Source organism: Trachemys scripta, chromosome 3 (genome assembly GCF_013100865.1).
Source record: "Trachemys scripta elegans isolate TJP31775 chromosome 3, CAS_Tse_1.0, whole genome shotgun sequence".
Lineage (NCBI taxonomy): Eukaryota > Metazoa > Chordata > Testudines > Emydidae > Trachemys > Trachemys scripta.
In genome coordinates this window covers 61,081,304-61,100,243 of record NC_048300.1, presented here as the reverse complement: position 1 = coordinate 61,100,243, position 18,940 = coordinate 61,081,304, and the positions used below count along the sequence as shown (strand labels likewise).

The 18,940-nt window shown below is 52.8% G+C and overlaps 1 protein-coding gene across 3 annotated transcripts; it reads right to left on the bottom strand.

The window, feature by feature from the left end:
- Positions 1-288: 288 nt before the first annotated feature.
- On the bottom strand, positions 289-15,968 carry GTPBP2 (GTP binding protein 2). Of its 3 annotated transcripts, XM_034764870.1 has the most exons (12): positions 15,783-15,968; positions 11,075-11,101; positions 10,135-10,319; positions 9,627-9,735; positions 8,870-9,067; positions 8,211-8,385; positions 7,312-7,531; positions 6,721-6,856; positions 5,857-5,915; positions 4,840-5,011; positions 4,317-4,481; positions 289-2,863 (listed from the first exon to the last, which is right to left on the bottom strand). In XM_034764870.1, exons 1-12 carry the CDS (start codon positions 15,951-15,953, stop codon positions 2,666-2,668), a joined length of 1,815 nt encoding a protein of 604 aa, XP_034620761.1. In that variant the 5' UTR covers positions 15,954-15,968; the 3' UTR covers positions 289-2,665. The 3 variants fall into 3 exon arrangements, with proteins under 3 accessions (XP_034620761.1, XP_034620762.1, XP_034620763.1); XM_034764871.1 differs by lacking the exons at positions 11,075-11,101; positions 15,783-15,968 and adding an exon at positions 10,438-10,460; XM_034764872.1 differs by lacking the exon at positions 289-2,863 and having other exon boundaries at positions 4,364-4,481; positions 4,759-5,011.
- Between the last annotated feature and the right edge of the window lie 2,972 nt (positions 15,969-18,940).

Genomic DNA, 18,940 nt, shown 5'->3' with positions numbered 1-18,940 from the left:
CCTTTAATCAGACTCCAGGGTGGCAGGAATTTGTGGCTTGTGAGACGCATAAGACACAGCTAGCTCCACCCACTGCAATAAGAGCTGTGCTCAGGGTGACGTGGCTGTCAGCTACCTTAGCCCCACATTGGGTCCGGCTCAGCTAAGCAGGCAGTGTATGCTTGTAACCAGTGATACATGAAGACTTTATAGGCCCCAGCACAGATTGTTTACCAGAGGGTAGTAACTGCAAGGGCAGTGGCTGGGGCGGGCTCTGCTCAACCATCCCGCTTCACAACTCAGCCAAGGTTCTTTCTCAATAAAACATCTTTATTCTGTACATTATATATAGATGCCAAGGAAATGGAAACCATCCCTCTGCATTAGAGAATCCAAGACGAGAACAGGGAGCATGAAAAGCATGGCACTGAACAGTCACGCCACAGAAGGGGGCGGAGGGGATAAGGTGCTCAGCCCCTCTCAGCTCTTCCAGGGAAGGGGGCAGCAGCAGTTTGAGTATGGGGCAGTGCTGAATGTTACCCCAAGGTCGCTGCAAACAGCAGAAGGAGACACTCGCCCCTCCCCGGCACCATTATTTGTACTTACACAATAACACAAGAAGGGAGGGCTCACTGGGACTCTTCTTCCAGCAGGAGCATATGAGGGGCACCCATTGTAATGGGACCCAGCGCTAAGTGCCAGGGCTGGAGGGGAAGGGTCCCCTTTTCAGACCATCGGAGCCAGCAAAGCAGTTGTGTGCAAGGTGACTGAAAGGGAGAAAAGACAGACGGAGCCTCCCCCAGTGCAGGGTACCGCCGGCAGAGTGAATGCATTACCTCTCCCAGGGAAGAGGCAGTGCCTGCTCATAGCTGCTATTAACAGCAATTGCATGGCAGGCTTGCCCTACAGATCCCAGTCTAAGCTAGGATTCCAGCACAGAACATGGTGGGAGAAAGCAAAGGAGCTTCCTCATAACCCTTCACAGGGTAGGAACAATTCTCCTCCACTCCCTGCAGATCAGCTTGCAGGCAGGAATCCTCACCCCCACAAGGCTCCTCACTACAGCAAGGGCATGGCCTGTGGCAAGAAGAGCTGCTGTGAGGATGTCACCAAATTGGTGGGGGAAGCTCTGCCCATGCCAGTGGCCCCAGCATGAGACCCTGCGCAGGAGGCAGCACAGCCTGAGCATTATTGGCAACACCTGGAGCAGAGCCCGTTCCCTGTCCAGACAGCGCACCGTGGCTCAGGCAGCAGTGCATGACCAGCTCTGTTCAATAGTCACCAGTGAAATGCAGCCTCGACTACATAACCCTCCCGGCCCCCTGTTCCCAGCTGAACAGGGCTGACCCTCAGCAGCAGCTGCACAGGCCAATGCTCAGCACTTGTACCTGACGGGCACAGCTGGGGAAACAGGACAGCAAGTGTTCCATGTCTTCACACGCCTACCGAGCCTCTGGCTGTGCTGGCTCCCACCCGCCCTCCTAGGCGCTGAAACTTCCGTGGCGGAGACAAGAAAGGAAGTTTCCCTTAAGTAGAATGAGAGCAACAAGAAAAAATCCTTGCAATAGCTGTGTCAGATTGCATCCATCAGTAAATGTCCTCCTGGGCCAGTACGGCAGCCCCCTCTGCCTCTCCTCAAGGAGGTCAGGCAGGTCTCCGAGGAGCAAGCTGGGCTGCAGCACAGACTGATTGATTGCAACAGGGAAATCCATCACTAAGCACTGCCATGAACTCAATGAAGGAGACGTCCCACAGGGGAGCTTAGTGGAAGCAGATCCAAGCCCAGGTGTGGGCCCAGCTCTGGTCCCCAAAATGGCCTCCTGCTTGGGCCAGCAGGATGCTCAGCTGCTTCAGCGAGCAGAGGGCTAGAGGCAGAGACCCTGGCTTCATGCAGGTTCTCGAGGTGGCTGATTGCACTGGGATGTGTGGGGGCAGCCCCAGCCACCCACAAGACATGAGCACTAGGATGGGCATGGGGCTCAAGTCACCATCTGGCAAGGGCTAGTCTGGGAGGAGATCCCTGTTTGAGCTGGTTTCGGGAAGAGCTGGGACAGCCAAGCAGGAGCCACTGAACACAGAAGGGGGCACATGAGGGATTAAAATCAACCAAGATTAAAAGGGCTAAAAGTGTCCTGAACTTTTCTTGAGTTCCTATGGTTTGTGAACCCGAGTTTAACCAAGTCTCTGCACTCTGGGTGGCTGGGCCTCCTATGCCGTCCCAAAGGTCTCTGCCCTGAAGGGAAAAGCCTGAGACAGGGGCACACACAGTATGGGTCAGGCCCAATGCTCAGAGAGCTGCAATGGGACTGATCCTGAAACAGAGGTGGCAGCATCCCTTCATTGCTGCTCAGCACCTTTGCACCATACCAGCCAAGAACTTCTCACCAAAGTACTGTAAACAAAGCCAGGACTTGCCTGTCCAGACTAAGGCGGCCTCTGGTCTATTGTGGTGGAGGGCAGGATAATGAAAGTAGCAGACGATGCAGAGACAACATGCTTAACTTGCCCCGTGAGGGGTACTGAACAAAGGGAGATCTCCTAGGTTCCATCCTCACAGTGTGGCGAGGAGAAGCCAATGCTAGAACCGGACAGCAGCAGTTCCAGTCATGTGAAGGGCAGGACAACTCCCCCCAACTCTCTCTTCCTCCATTGCTGGTGTCTGGAGATCTCACAGATCTAGTGGGAGTCAGAAGGTTAAACGCCCGGGCCCCAGGGTCTCCTCCAGGCCATTCTCTTCAGTGGTGATAGCTTGGAGGTTGGTGACGTGCCCAATACCTTTGGTGACTCCTTCACGGAACAGCAGCTTGGCACCAATCTTTAAGTATTCGGGATGTTTGATGAACCGGAAACGAACAACAGCCTTCTCCCCTGTCCGCAGCTTGTCCTAAGGGAGAGGAGAGGGCAGTCTGCAACAAACAGGAGCTACAGGCGTGCGCACAGGGTGTGCCCAGGCACACCCTAATGCAGGGGTGGGCAAATGGCCCCCCTCTCCCAGCATGGCAAGCCACGGGGTCTGCGCTCCAGGGCCGGAGTGCCCGGCCAAGCACTGCAAGCTGCCGTCCCCTCTCCCGCCTTCCCCCCGTCCCCTGGAGCCATGCCGCCGCGCGCGCAGCGCTCCAGGGGCCGGGGCTGCACGCTCCCGCGGGGCAGTGTTTGGCTCCGCGGGGAGGCAGACATGGTCCTCCCTCCCCTGGAGCCATGCCACCGCGCACGCAGCGCTCTGGGGGCTGGGGCTGTGCGCGCCCATGGGGCAGTGTTTGACTCCGTGGGGAGGCTAGGAGCCTCATCTCATGGTAAGGGGTCTGGGGCCAGGAGGGTTGGATAAGGGGTGGGGGCACTCAGGGGACAGGGAGCAGGATGGGTTGGATAGGGGGTGGGATCCCAGGGGGGTGGTTAGGGGTAGGGGGCCTCTGGAGGGGGCAGTCAGGGAACAGGGGGGGTTGGATGGGACATGGGAGTCCTGGGATCTGTCAGGGGGCGTGGGGTGGATAGGGGTCAGGGCAGTCAGGGGACAGGGAGCAAGGAGGGTCCTGGGGGGGGTTCTCTGGAGGGGGTGGTCAGGGGACAAGGAGCTGGGGGGGTTTGGATGAGTCAGGAGTTCTGGGGGGGCTGTCAGGAGGCAGGGAGCGGTTGGATAGGCATGGGAGTCCCGGGGGTCTGTCTGGGGGCGGGGGTGTGGATAAGGGTCAGGGCAGTCAGGGGACAGGTAGGGGGTAAGGTTCTGGGGAGGCAGTCAGGGGACAAGGAGTAGGGGGATTGGTGGTTCTGAGGGGGGAAGTCAGGGGGTGGGAAGTAGGAGGGAGTGGATGGCGGCAGGGTAGGGGCAGGGCTCCCTGGGTGCACATCCTAATGAAATGGGCTGCGCACGCCTATGACAGGAGCATGCCCACCCAGCCCTTTGCCTCCACATCCAGGGGCACCGGGAAGTCCAAGGCAGAGAAGGGAGGAAGAATACTAACAAGATCTCCTCAGTCTCTCCCAGAACCCATTGTTTAAGGTGCCACAACTTGAGACCCTCCCACTACAGTCAGGGCACTACCGCAAAGGAACTCTGACTTCCAGCGAAGAGGTCTGGAGACCAGGGGGGTTACTCCTCTGCCCTGCCTTGCTGAAGTTCCCCAGTGACACTAGCAGGCCAGAGGACACAGGCAGCTTCCTGGGAGAAGAGGAAAGGCAGGACCCGATACAAGTGCCATGGCATTAGCAGGAAGGAGAGAAGTGAAACTTCCTAACAGAGGTGAGGGGAGGAGTCCTAATGAAGCTAAGGAAACCTAACAAGCCAGAGCAGGATGGGGTCTGATATGCTGCCAGAACACCCCCGCTGGTGAAAATCTCACCTTTCCATGGATCTTCTCTACGATGGCCGTCTGCCGCACATTCCCCACGTGCACAGTCACCTGGAATCCCTTTCGGAAAGTCGTGGCATGGAAGAGCAGCACGATCTCGGCTTCAAATACTGAGCAGATGGTGGGGTTCATCTCTGGGCTCACCATCACCATGCCCTGCACAACAGCTTCAAGCTCAAAACCCAGACCATCAGGAACAGCCCCCTTGCTGCCTCTGAACCCCATGGCCTTTCCCCTACCAGTCTCACCCATCCCATCCTCTGAACCCTACTTAAAGCTTCATGCATCTATCTCAAGCCTGGAGGCCAACTATCCCACCATTTGAACCAGAATCTGTCAGTAGGACAGGAGTGGGGTGGGGCTTCTATTGGGATGTTCCTTGTTTCTAAACTCCCTCGCCTTGAATTGGAATCTCAGATAGCCTCCTGCTTGCCTGCTCAGGATCTCAGTGGCTGATCAGTCAATGCTGTCGATGTGAGGAGTCCAGCTCCCTGGAGATGGGAGCAAGACTCACCTTGCGCAGGAGGGAGCGGTCGAAGGGCCCAAGGGCCAGTGTGGCAGCTTGTCCTGCCCGGAGCACACGGCACGCAGAGCGGTTCCGCTGGATGCTGCACACCTTCAGCTGGAGGAACTTCCCATCATCAGTGGGACCGACCACAAGGCTCTCCCCCTCCCTGCAGATCCCACTGCCGGGGGCACAAGAGCAGGACAGAGTTTAACCAGAGACACAGGGAAAGATACCCAATGAGATTAACCTGCATAGCCTCTCTGAATCCCACTGGAAATGAGTCTGCCTGGACGCTCCCTCCCCATTGTCTAGATGCCCAGCAGAAGGGAGTCAGGATTCCCAGGACTATCAGCTAATGCAGCCCTCTGAGATCCCAAGAGGTCTGACTTCTTAGACACAGGCAACTCAGCCGGTCTCCACCTGCTTTTCCATTCGGCCTGTTCCAGTAGAGGCAGCACAGAGGTGACCTGATGCAGGTCTGGTGCTGGTGCTGCCTGGGATCCCTGAGAGACTGGGTGCACTTGACTAGCCCTGGAATACTGACCAACTGCTAAGGCGGTCCCACACTCCTACTGGGGCCAATGGAGCAAGCATTGCCCTGAGCAGACCTAGGACTGATGATTTGCTGTCCCTCCTTCCAAACTACCCACCTGCTTCTTGATGAAGGACTTCTGAAAGTCCAGTGAAAGACAACCCTCAGGAGGCCAGCCGGGCTCTAACCACAGCTCTGTCAGAGAGCAAAGCAGCTGCCCAGGGTTCCCACCAACACGTTAGAGCCCTGCTCTGGAGACAGCCTGGGCTGAGATTCCCTCTACCCTGCTCCCCCCAACCTACCCAGGGGAAGGGTAAATTCAGCCTCCACATTCACCCCCATCCCAACTTATAGGCAGCTTCCACTTCACTGCGCTGCCCATACAGGATGAATTAAATCCTCAGAGATCTGGCAATGCTCAGCCCATGTTCTCCCCTCCAAACCCTAATCCCTCTGAGCCTATCCAGGTCACTATGCAGAGCAATGCTCACCTGGACAGAGTTCCTCCCACAACAGTCCCCACTTCAGGCACGGTATAGATTTCATCCACCTGCAGCAGGACAACAAGAGTAAGCTATTTAGACTCACCGTGCAACTGAGAGAGCAGCACTTCAGAACTGGAATGAGCCACCATCCACCCACCATAGGAGGCAGGGAAGCCTTCTCTGCCCAGGGCACGGGGGCCTATAGCAGACCTTTCCCTGCTCCCACTCTTTCCCATTTTGAAGAGTCCCAGAGTCAAGCAGACACCCGAGAACTCATTATTCAGAGATGTGCCCAGCACATCTCTTGGCACTCAGATACCTGACAGGCCATTTCAGAAGCAGCACATAGAAGTGGTGCTGGTCCCCTCTATATTCCAACTCCCCATCTTCCTCATTATTCCAGTGGCTCAGCACATTACCTCCCCTCACCCTAGAGATCAACGGTTCTCAACCAGTGGGCCGCATGTGGCCCAATTAGCGCACAGCTGCGGCCCAGGTCAGCTGTGTGCTAAAGGCTGCGGGCTCCAGGCAGCCAGCTGCCTCCCAGCCCCACACGGCGGGGATTGGGGGTCCCCATGCAGCGGGGTCCCTTCCCTCCGCTCCACACCCAACTCTCCGCTCCTGGCCCCACACGTGGAGGGGTCTCTGGGCAGAGGGCCCTGAGCATAGGGGTTTGTGAGAGGGTTTAGGTGGGGGCACTGCAGCCCAGGTAACACTTCATGGGCTGCATATTCAGCCCACAATGATAAATAGGTTGAGAACCACTGCCCCAGATACAGGGAACCCCAGTGCAGCTTGCCCTCAAGTAGGTGCTCAGATGCCATGGTAATGGATGCAGTACAAGAACCTCAGTCTAATGCCTGTATGTACCTGGAACTCTGTAAGTTGCTGCATCAGCTCCTCCTGCTCTTTGCTGTTGGTCAGAGGAGGAAGGATGTTGAGGAAAACTTTTAAGAGATCCAGATTCTCTCCAGAAACACTGGATAGAGTGAAGATCGGAGTGATGCTGCCAAACACACACAGAAAGGAATGAGCTGGGGGCCACAACGCAGAGCCCATCTTGGGGAAAGTACTTCAAGGAACTGGCCTCCAAGGGGAGAATACATGAGCTAGATGGGACCTAGCAGAGACGGCACTATGAGAGCTTCTCCAGAGCTCGGCCTAGGCCATCTGTACCCCAGCCAATCCAGGCTTCCTCACTGGAGCTGTGGCTCTAGGGTAAGCAAGGAACACATTCACCCCACTTTCAGCCACTGGCACTTGCTCCTGGTGCCCAGAAAAGGCCTGGGAGAGGTGGCCATGCATGAGAGGAGCTGAAGGAGTGAAATCTGGGGAGGAGCCAGCTAATGCCTCCTAGAGATGTGGTCTCCTCCCCTGTGTGAACGGTGCTGGTAAAATCCTAAACAGACTAAACTCAGCTGACTCCCCCTGCTCCTTGCAGAAGAGATGAAGGTTCCTTACTTGGGAGACTGTGCAAACTGCTGTGCTGCCGTGACGGCGTCATCATCCGAGTTCACTAGCAGAGGCAGCTTGTTGCAGCCTGGCTGCTTCAGGATCCGCTCAAGCTGCTTCACTGTCCGTTCCACGGTGGTTTTGGAACACAAGTCCACTTTGCTGACGACAATGAAGAAGGGAACCTTGAGGGCCATGGCCAGGCCCAGGTGCTCCCGCGTGGTACCTGCTACAAGAGACAAGGGAGAGCTCAGCTAAAAGGAGCATGGGCACCAAAGCCACCTGCTCACAGGATGCCAGCATCTCCCAGCCCAAAAAGTGCCCCATGGGCCCATCATACAGATGAGGATGGAACTGTGTCACCCCACCTGCTCAGCATCTCAGGCAACGGCAAGGGGGCACAGCTTTTTAACCATCATTCCAGAAAGACAGATGAGGGCTTCTCTGGGCCCAGGCACCTGCTTCTGCTCCATTAGGACCCAGGAATTTCTCTCCAGAAGCTAACGGATTAGTAGGAAAAGTGGCTTTCCAAATGGATGGGGAAGGTTCTTGTTTACTTCCTTTAAAGAGGCTTTGGGATCCAATATACACCACTAATATATCAAGGCGATTTTTCCCTGACATGCTCAAAATGCCCTCAAATGCTACCCAAAACTTTCCTGTCCTGGACACCACCCTCAGCAATAAAGTCAGAGCTCAGGTACCAATGGTGTATGAGGCAGCCAAGTTCCCAGCCACAGCTGCATTGGAATCACTGGGATACAGGGAGTCAGGAGGGAATTGGAATCAGTATCTTCTTTTCCAACTACAGTCACCCATTAGCCAGCATCTACCACTCTTCAAGTGCCCTTAGAGCATCCTGCCAGACCCTCTGTGCATTCCCCCAGGCTGGGTCATGGTGCACTTACCGATGCCGGTGTTGGCGCTCACCACCAGCATGGCAAAGTCTGGGCAATAGCTGGTGAGGCCGAATATGGTGGTTTTCAAGTACTTGTGGTGGCCAGCCAGATCAATGAAGGTGATCATCTTGGAGGAGCTCTCACAGATCTCTTCTGCCGTCCGTGAGTCACTGTAGTTCACCACCTAGGGAAGAAAAGGAACCAGAGACTGAGGTATGGGGTATGCAAAGGAGGAGGCAGAGAGGGGAAGAGACAACCCCAACCATACCAGCTTCATCTGAACAGAAACAAGTGCCAGAGAGCTTGAGATTGCACCTAGAACGGGACTAGGCCTGACTATGCAGGCTGTTGTAGCTATATTGTAATGTCAACCCTGTACACCACTAATCTGGAGGCAAGAATCAGGACACCAGAACAGACACCTGTTCCAACTGGACAAGCAACACCTTCTCCTACCACCTCTAATTACAACTTGATCACTCCTAGGCTCTCTGCTGCAGCAGCAGAGGGCACAGAACTCCTTTGTTGCTGTTGAGTCAGTCCTGCTCTGCCCACTGCAGTGACAAGCAGCACAGAGCCAGGAGGGCAGTCATGTTGCTGCCACTCCTCATAGGGAGTTGGGTCTGTCACTCTCTCCACACTGCTGCAATAGCACGCATGCTCCATACCTCTCCTTTGCTGTTGAAGCCAAGGATCTCAAAGCTGATGCTGGATGTTCTCCCTGACTGGATCTCATGGAGGTGCCGGAAGAGATTGAGGCGGGCTCTGCCCCGCCCATTATCCAGCTCACCCTGGGTCAGGACACCCAGCAGCGTCGACTTCCCTGAATCCACATTCCCGAGCACAGCCACTCGCAGGTCTAGGAACTAAAGGAAAAGAGTCAGAGCAGAGAAATCATGGGGACACCTGTTCCTGGTGCAGGGACACCACCCCACAGGCATGGGTGGCACGTGCTCACCCCATGTCAGCAGATATGCCCCACATGTTCCCTCCAGAATGGGCTGGGATCGCTAATCAGCACAACTTCTTTTCCTATGCCAGGCCTATGATATCACAAAAAGGTCATCTACACACTTACTGCAATACAGATGCCATATCACTCCCCAGTCTCCACATTGGGATGGATTATAATTGGTGCTGTAGAGGTGAAAGGCTTCATATCTCATTCCTTGACCCCCTGAGCTAGCCAATCTCCCTTGTCTGGGGTGGGTTGCAGCTGGTACCCTGAAGATGAATGGCTCTGTCCCTCAGTCCCCTTTTCGTAGCTCTTTAAAATGTGCCCTGTGAACTGTTCTAACGTGAAGTGGTTCCGGGGGAGGGGTTCCCATCTCATCCCAAAGGGAAACCTCTTGTATGGAGTCTGGGAGTCTCCAGTACCACAGGACTCCCTGATCAAGGAGAGCAACCCAGCCAAGGGCTCCCTACCTGCTGGTTATCAGGGACTTTCCGGACAAGAACCTCCGTTATCTTCCTGGGAACATCACTGTCATAATCTACCTCGCGCTCCCGCAGGATGGTGATGTCAGCTCCAACCCTGCAAGGGGGCAAGAGGGAACAGTCTGGGGTGACCTAGTACATGATTGGCTCCTTATCCAGGGCATCACCTGGTTGGAGCATCACAGGGGACCTAGGAACAGGACTCAAACTGCAGGGCAGGCTGGAGGCTCTGAGAGCAGCAGGGTAGAAGCCTCAGACCTTCAGACAAGGGACTCTCTAGCAGCAAAAACCCCAAAGCCTCAGCAAGGCTGGTTTTCCTGGCCTGGGGCCTCTCTGAGTGTGAGCTGGAAGAGGTCCTGGGAACTTGTCTCCTAGCCAAGAGCCTTTGATCTACAGACCTTTCAGGAGAGGGAAGGGGAGGAAGACAAAAGAGCCACCAGGACCCTTTGGGGGGTTGCTGAGTTTCTCTGACCCAGCAGGGGATTACTGAACGTACTTTTCAGCCATTCGGCGCAATGTCTTGAGGGAGGCACGCATCTCTTCCTCTGACAGGCCCACCAGTAGCCCATTGTCCTCCACGCCGATCTGGTAGACAGCCTCACCCCGGCCTTCCTGCAGCCGCCACTTCATCTGTGTCACCAGGTGCTCAAAGCGATACTGCGAGGGGTTCACCAGCTTCAGCTGCTCGAGGGAGGGAGCGGTTACAATTGCTGCCTGGGGGCAGAGAGAATCACATCTCCCTGGGGCAGTGACTCCCTAACCCTCTGCCATGGAGCAATGGCCCCCCCAGCAGACCCACCTCTGGGAAACACGCTCCGAGTTAGCACCTGCAGAGGAGCCAGTGGAATAGGAGAGAGAGGGTTACAAGAGAGACAAGAACTTCTGTAGCAGAACATTCCTGTATCTTGCAGATGACACCTGAAAACTGGCTGGGTATGAGGGAAGCACTGGATTAGGGAGCCAGTGCCATGGGGCCAATGGGGCCCAAACCATTTGTGCTCTGGCCTGAGTGAGAACAGCAGGACTGCCGCAAAATACAACTGGAAAGGACATAAATGGCCCCTGTAGCTCTGGGTCTTTAAGGAAAGAGTGAGGAGGGTGAAGAGACGGGCCTCACAGGGTGGAGAGTGAGCTCTACACTGGTCAGCACATGGGACACAAAACACCTGAGGGGGCTGGGAGGCCCCTCCAAAGTACAGTCACAAGGGATTCTGCACTGCACGGTCTCTAGCATCCAGTTTCTCCCACAGGGTACAGAGAACCCAAAGTGAGATGAATAGTGCCCTACCACAGCCCCCACTCCCAAGGGCAAGGCTGGGATGGTTCCCTTTTGAGTATCCCCCTGGGCAAGTCCCCCATATGCCCCCTTTGGTCAATTCATTACAGGGTAACTTGCCAGGAAGAGAATTCCCCTCTGCAATCCCCTATGGGCTCACCTTGTATTCTATGTTTCCATCTTCTGCCTGGTTAAAGAACCAAATGAGACATGGGTTAGCAACCACCTCACAACCCCAGGCACTTTTCCCACCCCACATGGCTTCCCTAACACCATGGAGCCCACATACCATTCCGGGTAGTCTGGAATGACACATGGATAATCAGTTGCTGCTGCCAGCTTTGCAAGGAGAAAGAAACCGCAGGGAATTCAACATACATGCTAAGTCACAGCCTCCCTGCCAGAGTTGCAGGCCTCATTCCCATGCCATACTGGAACCTACCACGTGCATGTTGCTGCTGTTTGCTCTACAAAGCAGCTGGGTCATTCTAGTATGAATGCTGGGAGGTCAAAATTAAGGGGTCGTACTGAGGATGGACAATCTTTTTAGTGCCAGCAAAAGGAAGTGCCCAGTTAAAAGTCCTAAAGACCTTTTTGTCCACAATAGGCACAGCTCAGGCAGTGGAATGCACAAGCCTCTTAGTTCACCACCCAGCCCTGCCCTGGAGTCACCCCATGTAGGGGTGTGAGGAGAGCTCATTCTCCATGGCCCAGTCAACTCCTGGTGCCTCTGCTGAGGTTACTAGTGATAATGTGTCCTCCTAAGAAGTGGTCCGAGACAGTGGCTCTCAACCTTTCCAAACTACTGTACCCCTCTCAGGAGGCTGATCTGTCTTACATACCCCCAAGTTTCACCTCACTTAAAAACTACTTGCTTACAGAATCAGACATCAAAATACAAAAGTGTCCCAGCACACTAGTACTGAAAAGTTGCTTACTTTCTTATTTTTACCATATCATTATAAAATAAATCAATTGGAATATAACTATTGCACTTACATTTCAATGTATAATACATAGAGCAGTATAAACAAGTCACTGTCTGTATGAAATTTTACTTTGTACTGACTTCGCTGGTGCTTTATATAGCCAGTTGTAAAACTAGACAAATATCTAGATGAGTTGATGTACTCCCAGGAGTATGCGTACTCCTCGTTGAGAACCACTGGTCTGGGACACCCCATCCCACTTTATGTTACACAGAGACCATTAAAAGTCTAATGGGAACAGCTTTATTACTTGCTAGCAAGCTGGGCCTGTCTTGGGTCTGGCAACCTGGGGCAAAAGGTTCCACATCCCTCTCCCCAGTCCCAAACCACCCAACTCATGCTCCCCTGATCTATACTGGAACTGGTGACATGGAGTAAAAGGCTCTTTACTCCTAACCGCAAGCCTAAGCCATCTAGGGTCCTCCAACCCTACCAGCATTATACTGCTCTAAAACCTGCATTCAATACAAACGAACCCGAGAACTGCTCCAGCACTTAGCTGGCCTGTCAAAGACTGTCTCACCTTTTTTGACAGTGACTGCACCCACTGCTAAGTGTTCCTCTCCCTGACCTACTCCTCACAGCCACGAGGAAGCAAGTGCTATTGATCAACTCGTGGTAAAACAAACCACTCACTGGTCTGACAGCTCCCGAGACATATAACCAGGAACTTCCCTGGGCGCAGAAGAGTTTCCCCAGGAGACCAGCTCCAGGCCAGATCATTGTAGGCAGAAATGAAAAGACGCATTAGCTCATCAATTCCATTCCAGTCAAAGCAGGATCCAGCCCCCTGAGAGAAGATATGTCCAATACTAAACTAGATTGTTCACTGATCTCAGTCTAACGATTACAGAGACAGGACTGGGTCCTGCAGGGAGCCAGGGACTCCAGTGGAAAGAGCAATAAACCAGACTGACAGCAGTGTGAAAACCGACCTGCTTGGATTTCAGCTCTTCCTGAACTACAACTGCCCGGCCAATTCGCTTCTCTGGAAATATACAGCTCCCTCTCCCAGCACATGGATCTGCCCATCAAGGGAAGGTAAAGCCCCCTCCCTGCATTCTAACTCAGCCCCTAATCACAATAAATGGCTTATGGTGGCAAAGGGCCAAAGAAGCAAGGCCCTGGGATTAGCAGCTCTGCTCTTAAAGTTGGAGCTGCTTAGCAAGATAGGGGCACTGGTAAGGGGTTCCCTTCTGCCAACCCCTCCCACCCATCAGCCTTTCAGCTCTAGATACTGCATCAGTATCTGTGTTGTCCTCTGAACAAGGGTTTTGTAACTGTCTCATAGGAACTGAGGAGCTAGTCTAGTGCAAGAGGTGCAAGGACAGTAACAAGTCTAGACTTGCTGGACAATGGTGCAGGCAGGATGTTTGGGGACAGGAAGGAAGTGATACTGAAGCCTTAGAGGACTGTCCCTTCTGCAGCTGAAAGGCACAACAGCCAGGTCACTGCAGGGAACAATCCTGTCCCTGAGGATGGACTATTTTGGACTCAGTAGGGATTAGCCTGTTCTAGCATCTCTGTTCCTCATCCTGCCTTGGACAGAAATACCTGTCCCCACCTCTCACTTAGGACTTGGCACCCTGATGTTTTTGAGGATGGAGTAAATATCCTGTGATGAAACACAGTGCCAGACCATCAGTGGTCCACGGCAATCCTCATGCTCCTCAAGCAGTGGTGAGCATCAGCCCCATGCCAGTGGGAATTATCTGAGCTCCAGCAACTAAGATGGCCACTTACCAGACTTGTTTTCACAATGCAGCAGGCAAACCCCATCAGACATGGCACCACCTGCTTAGGAACCACCTCCCACTTTATCCAGGGTTTGGTCTGGACCCTCTACAGGGTGGAATCCCAAACTCAGCAAATATTTGGTAACTCAAATTAGCAGTCCAAGAGGGGTTGGGGGTGTCACTGGGCCTGCTGAGAATGTGTTTCCATAGAACATGGCAGATCAGATCTCAGCAATGGAAGGGAACTGAGCATTTTGGACTGTGTGCTGAGCTGTACAGCAGAACCTATTCCCAAGTCTGTAGCTATCAGACTACAAGGTGCACCCAAATGGCATGCCAGGCAACCAGACTGTGCCGCCCCGCCCCCAATGCCAGCTCACTAAACACCAATGGAGTTTAAGTACCTCTGTGGGACTGGCAGCACAAGAGAGGAGCACTGCCACATCAGAGCTCTACGGAGGGATTGTCCAGGTGTCTCCCTCCCCAAGAGGCCAAACTGCTTGTATTCATTAATCAGAGTGAAAGACAGAGAAGGCAAAACATGCTAAACAACGTGCTCAGAACGTGGCCAGGGCTGGGAAAAGGATTTAATGTGGCCTCATTAACCAACCAAGCTATACTAAGGCTATCTCTACACTGGCAACAGAAGGACAAGTATGGTCTTTCAGACAAAAGTTTTGCTGATGACAAGCGCCGGTGTGAACAGCACTTTGTCGGCAGGAGTGCTCTCCGGTGGACAAAGTTAACGCCGCTCGTTGGGGGTGCAAGTTTTTTGTCAGCAGGAGAGCCAACAAACAGCAACTACACTGCGTGCCTTTTAGCAACACGGCTGTGGCAACACAGCCCTGTCGCTAAAAGCTGCATAATGTAGACATAGCCTAATATTCTAGTGCCTTAACAGCAGATACACACCAACACAATCTCCTCAGTTGACTCAACAGGATCCACCCTCAGGAATTGCTTCCAACCTAGTTAATAATCATGAAAACCTATTATGCTTTTCCACACCTACAAGGGTGGAGGCTACAGAAGAGACAGCAAGAAACTAGGGTCACACACAAAGAGGGGCAGGAATGCCTCTACTAGGATCCCCAGCTGACCATCATTTTCTCTTACCCAATTAAAAGCCCTTCTCCATAATGTTCCCAAGCCTTAGCTCTCCTGCATCCAGCACATATATTATCTTGTCACCGCCTTACATCACTGAGGCCTGAAAATTTCACTTGCCTGTGACTTTTGGAAGTGTAGCCTGATAGGGAGCGAAGCTATCAACTTACCCAGAATCTAGCCTGTCAATTAAAGTTTTCCTAACCTTTACAGTTGCAAAGGCCCTACAAATGTGAACTGGGTATAACTGAGGCAGGCAGCCAGCTCCAGTGACTTGGTCACAACTCAGAGCTTCAAGAAAGTGAAAAATTACTACAGCCTTATTCAGTTTTCCCTACTTCTACTGGAAACCCAGAAGTAAACAAGAACCGTATCAGTTTCACTCTCTAGCTGCTTGGCAAGCTATAGCATGAGCAGAGGCAGGCACTGGAATTCTCTGCCAATGGGGGTTTGAGAAGGCTGAAGGTCTCAAGCATATCAGGCACCTACTAGCCAGAAGCTGATATGACAGCAGAGACCGTGTCCCCACCTCCAAAACTTTATCATCAGTCCAGCGGCACTGGAATTGAGATAAGGCCTTTCTGTGACTCCAGGATATAGGACACAAGACAGCTGAACACATAGATCAAAACCCCCAACTCCATATGCAGAATCATAAAATATCAGGGTTGGAAAGGACCTCAGGAGTTCATCGAGTCCAACCCCCTGCTCAAAACAGGACCAATCCCCAGGCAGATTTTTGCCCGAAATCCCTAAGTGGCCCCCCTCAAGGATTGAACTCACAACCCTGGGTTTAGCAGGCCAATGCTCAAACCACTGAGCTATCCGTCCCTCCATCCCTATGGCTCCTGCTAACACAACTCACACCAACGCACAGCTACGAAGGCCCCTCTAGCCCCACTAACACCCCCAGCCACTGGAATCTCCTGTCATAACAATGAAACTCTCAGCGCTGCCCATCACCAGAGAGCAAGTGCTAATCAACGAGACGAAAGTTACCCAGAGCCCCGCGCCCCCTCCCCCGGCCCGCGCTCACCTCCGGCGGCAGGTAGGGCGGGTTGTTGGCCTTGCCGCCCCGGTTCCTCCCGCTCTTCTTCTTCCCCTTGGAGCCCCCACCGGCCCCCGCCCCCCCGCGGCCGCGCAGCGCCCCGCCGCCCCCCACGGGCCGGCAGCAGCCCCCGAACAGCTCCGACACCCGCGAGTCCATCCCGGCCCGGCGCGCCCCAGCCTCCCTGCCCCGGCAGCCGCCGCCGCCCCCCGGCCCCGCTCCCGGCTCCAGCCCTTCCAGCTCCCTCCAGCCTCTGGCGTCAGAAACAGCCGCGGGGCGCCACGGGAAACGGAGTCCGGGCAGCTGCCCATGACTACAACCCCCAGCACGCACCGCGCCGCACAGCAATCTCAGCCCGGATAACTGCACTTCCCGGCATGCATCGCGCCAGTAACGCCTCTCTCTCCATTGGGACCTCCTCGCAAAGGCTCACGGGCGCAGCAGTCCCCGCACAGAGAACTACAACTCCCAGGGTCCACCGCGCTAAACAGGGGCCTTCTGTGGAATCCACTTTGAAAGGACTACAGCTCCCAGGCTCCTGGGAGTTGTGGTTTTCCAGTTCATTGAGTGGCTGCTTGCTTGTTGGTTCCCCGCTATCTTACTATTTTGTGATTGTTTCAGACCAGGCCTATTTCTTGTGTTTGCTTTTTCACGAACGAGCCTCATCATGAGAGGACTTGGGGCACCAAGGGAGGCAGAATGGCATCACCTGTGCTCTGCATCCTTCCCAGACAGCTTAACACACTTCTAAGGGAATGAGATGGAACATTTGATTTGATGCTGAGGCTTATTGCCTCCATGGGCTGCTCCTCTATATTATAGCAGTGATTGACATCATTCTTTGTCAAGCATGTCCCAGCAAGCTGCAGGTGCAGCTTCATGGTTGGGCAAAGTTTGGGCACCAATAAGATCTAATTTCTGAAATCTACAGATTTAAATCTTGTGTACAATGCTTGTGTGTATGATGCTGTGTATGTACATAAGCCCCCTAGAATCCTCTGGCTACAGGGGCATTATATAACATAGGAGAGAGCTGTGGGAGCCTCAACAAATAATATATAATACATTAGCAAACCAATAAACTATATATCAAGAAGCTGCTTTTTTCCAAACCCACGTGATAGAAGCTTAATGACAGATGATAAATAAAAAACAATGTTATTAGGCGCTGAGTAACACCTACAGGCCTGGAGCACCCACAGGAAAAAAATGGTGGGTCCTGAGCACTGACTGGCAACCCCCCCTACCAGAACCTCTCCCCTCCCCCCAGAGCCTCCTGCCCGCTAGCGGGCCCCACCAATCAGCGCCCCTCCCAGCACCTACCACAGATCAGCTGTTTTGTGGTGTCAGGAGGTGCTGGGGGGAGGAGCCAGGGTGCAGTGCGCTGGGGGGGAAGGGGTGGAACTGGGCGAGGAACAGGTGGGGCAGCGGTGGGGTCTTGGGGGAAGGGGTGGAGTGGGGGTTGAGCCGACGGGGAAGCACCCCTGGCAGATTAGAAACGCGGCGCCTAAATATCTATAAAGACAAAATGATACAATATATTTATATCAAGCATAATGTTACACATTTTAACAGTATGGTCTAGCAGTTAAAGCAAGAATTTTGGACTGAGAAACTCATGGGTCATATTCCCAGCTGCCCCACTGTATAGTTTTGCCAAGTCACTTTGCCTCTAGTGAGGTTTCATTAATTAATGTTTGTAAAGCACTTTGAAATTCTTTGATGAAAGGTGCTATAAAAAGACATGGTATTAGGTTAATCTAAATACAGTACATTACATCCCCACACTAAGCATATCACACACACAAAAACATGCAGAAGCCACAGAACTACAGATCCCATCATGCATTTCAAATATACAATTGGGACTCCTTTTTCTTCCCCATTTTGATTTTTAAAATTGCAGCCAATGATGAATAAGTTATGTTTTGTTTTCAAACACAACTAGCTGTAGCCACACCCTCTCAGTGTTTCCTGGCACAGCCTCCTCCAGGACTGACCTCCTATCGGTAACAAATTGCATCACCCACCACAGCAGGCTGAGAACGTATAAGAGCTTCAGAGCAGTACTCCCATCTGGTGGTTATGGGTACTAATTTTCCTAATGTAAACCAGGTCTGTTTGCAAAGTGCTTAAAAAAATGGAGCCTGATCCTGATTACAGGTTTCAGAGTGGTAGCCGTGTTAGTCTGTATCAGCAAAAACAACAAGGAGTCCTTGTGGCACCTTAGAGACTAACAAATTTATTTGGGCATAAGCTTTCGTGGGCTAAAACTCAGTTCATCAGATGCATGGAATGGAAAATACAGGAGCAGGTATAAATACATGAAAAGATGGGAGTTGCCTCAGTCTAACTGAGGCAACTGACCTCACACTTGGTAAGGCAACTCCCATCTCTCAACTTGGTATCATCAATAGTCTGAGGAAACAGTATTGTCCTTGGCCCACACCCAGGAGGCCATTGACAGACCCTGTTCCATTGATATGGGTCTTAAAAAAAGATATTGCAGCTGACATCCCTTCCTGTTCTTGGTGAGAGGTCATCAGAAGGACCCTACAACTCAGCCTTTACCTTGTGGCATGATGGTGGCCAAATTCAGTTTGTTGTCGTAGCCAAGTTAAAAGGTGTCAGAATAAGTCTATCTGCCTTATGCAAGGGAAGACCCAGTTTATATGGAACACATTTAATTCCCTCCCTTGCTTTTCCCCTGGGTGTTTTTGGCTGACAACAGACTCCTATAAAAAAGATGGTCAGACTAGATATGCAAGGCTGATTATGTGGTTAAGCCACAAATTAAGTAGTCAGGATTCCTGGGTTCTTGTCCCAGCACTTGGCAATGTCACTTCTCCTCAATGTGCTGAGAACCTTTTGATCTTCCTTTCATTGCTTTTTGTATAAATTGCATTGTTATAATTAGTTATGGTAATGATGATACTGGTAATACATTAAAAAGCAACAGAGGGTCCTGTGGCACCTTTGAGACTAACAGAAGTATTGGGAGCATAAGCTTTCGTGGGTAAGAACCTCACTTCTTCAGATGCAAGATGTCTTGCATCTGAAGAAGTGAGGTTCTTACCCACGAAAGCTTATGCTCCCAATACTTCTGTTAGTCTCAAAGGTGCCACAGGACCCTCTGTTGCTTTTTA

What these genes read in the sequence shown, in the direction of transcription:
- GTPBP2 (XM_034764870.1), bottom strand. Translation starts at nt 15,953, where the DNA reads ATGGACTCGCGGGTGTCGGAGCTGTTCGGGGGCTGCTGCCGGCCCGTG. An exon ending in GTGGGAGGAACTCTGTCCAG is followed by an intron (nt 5,012 to 5,856) that starts GTGAGCATTGCT and finishes TGCCCCCGGCAG; the next exon opens with TGGGATCTGCAGGGAGGGGG. An exon ending in ACCGCTCCCTCCTGCGCAAG is followed by an intron (nt 4,482 to 4,839) that starts GTGAGTCTTGCT and finishes GCTGTTGTGCAG; the next exon opens with GGCATGGTGATGGTGAGCCC.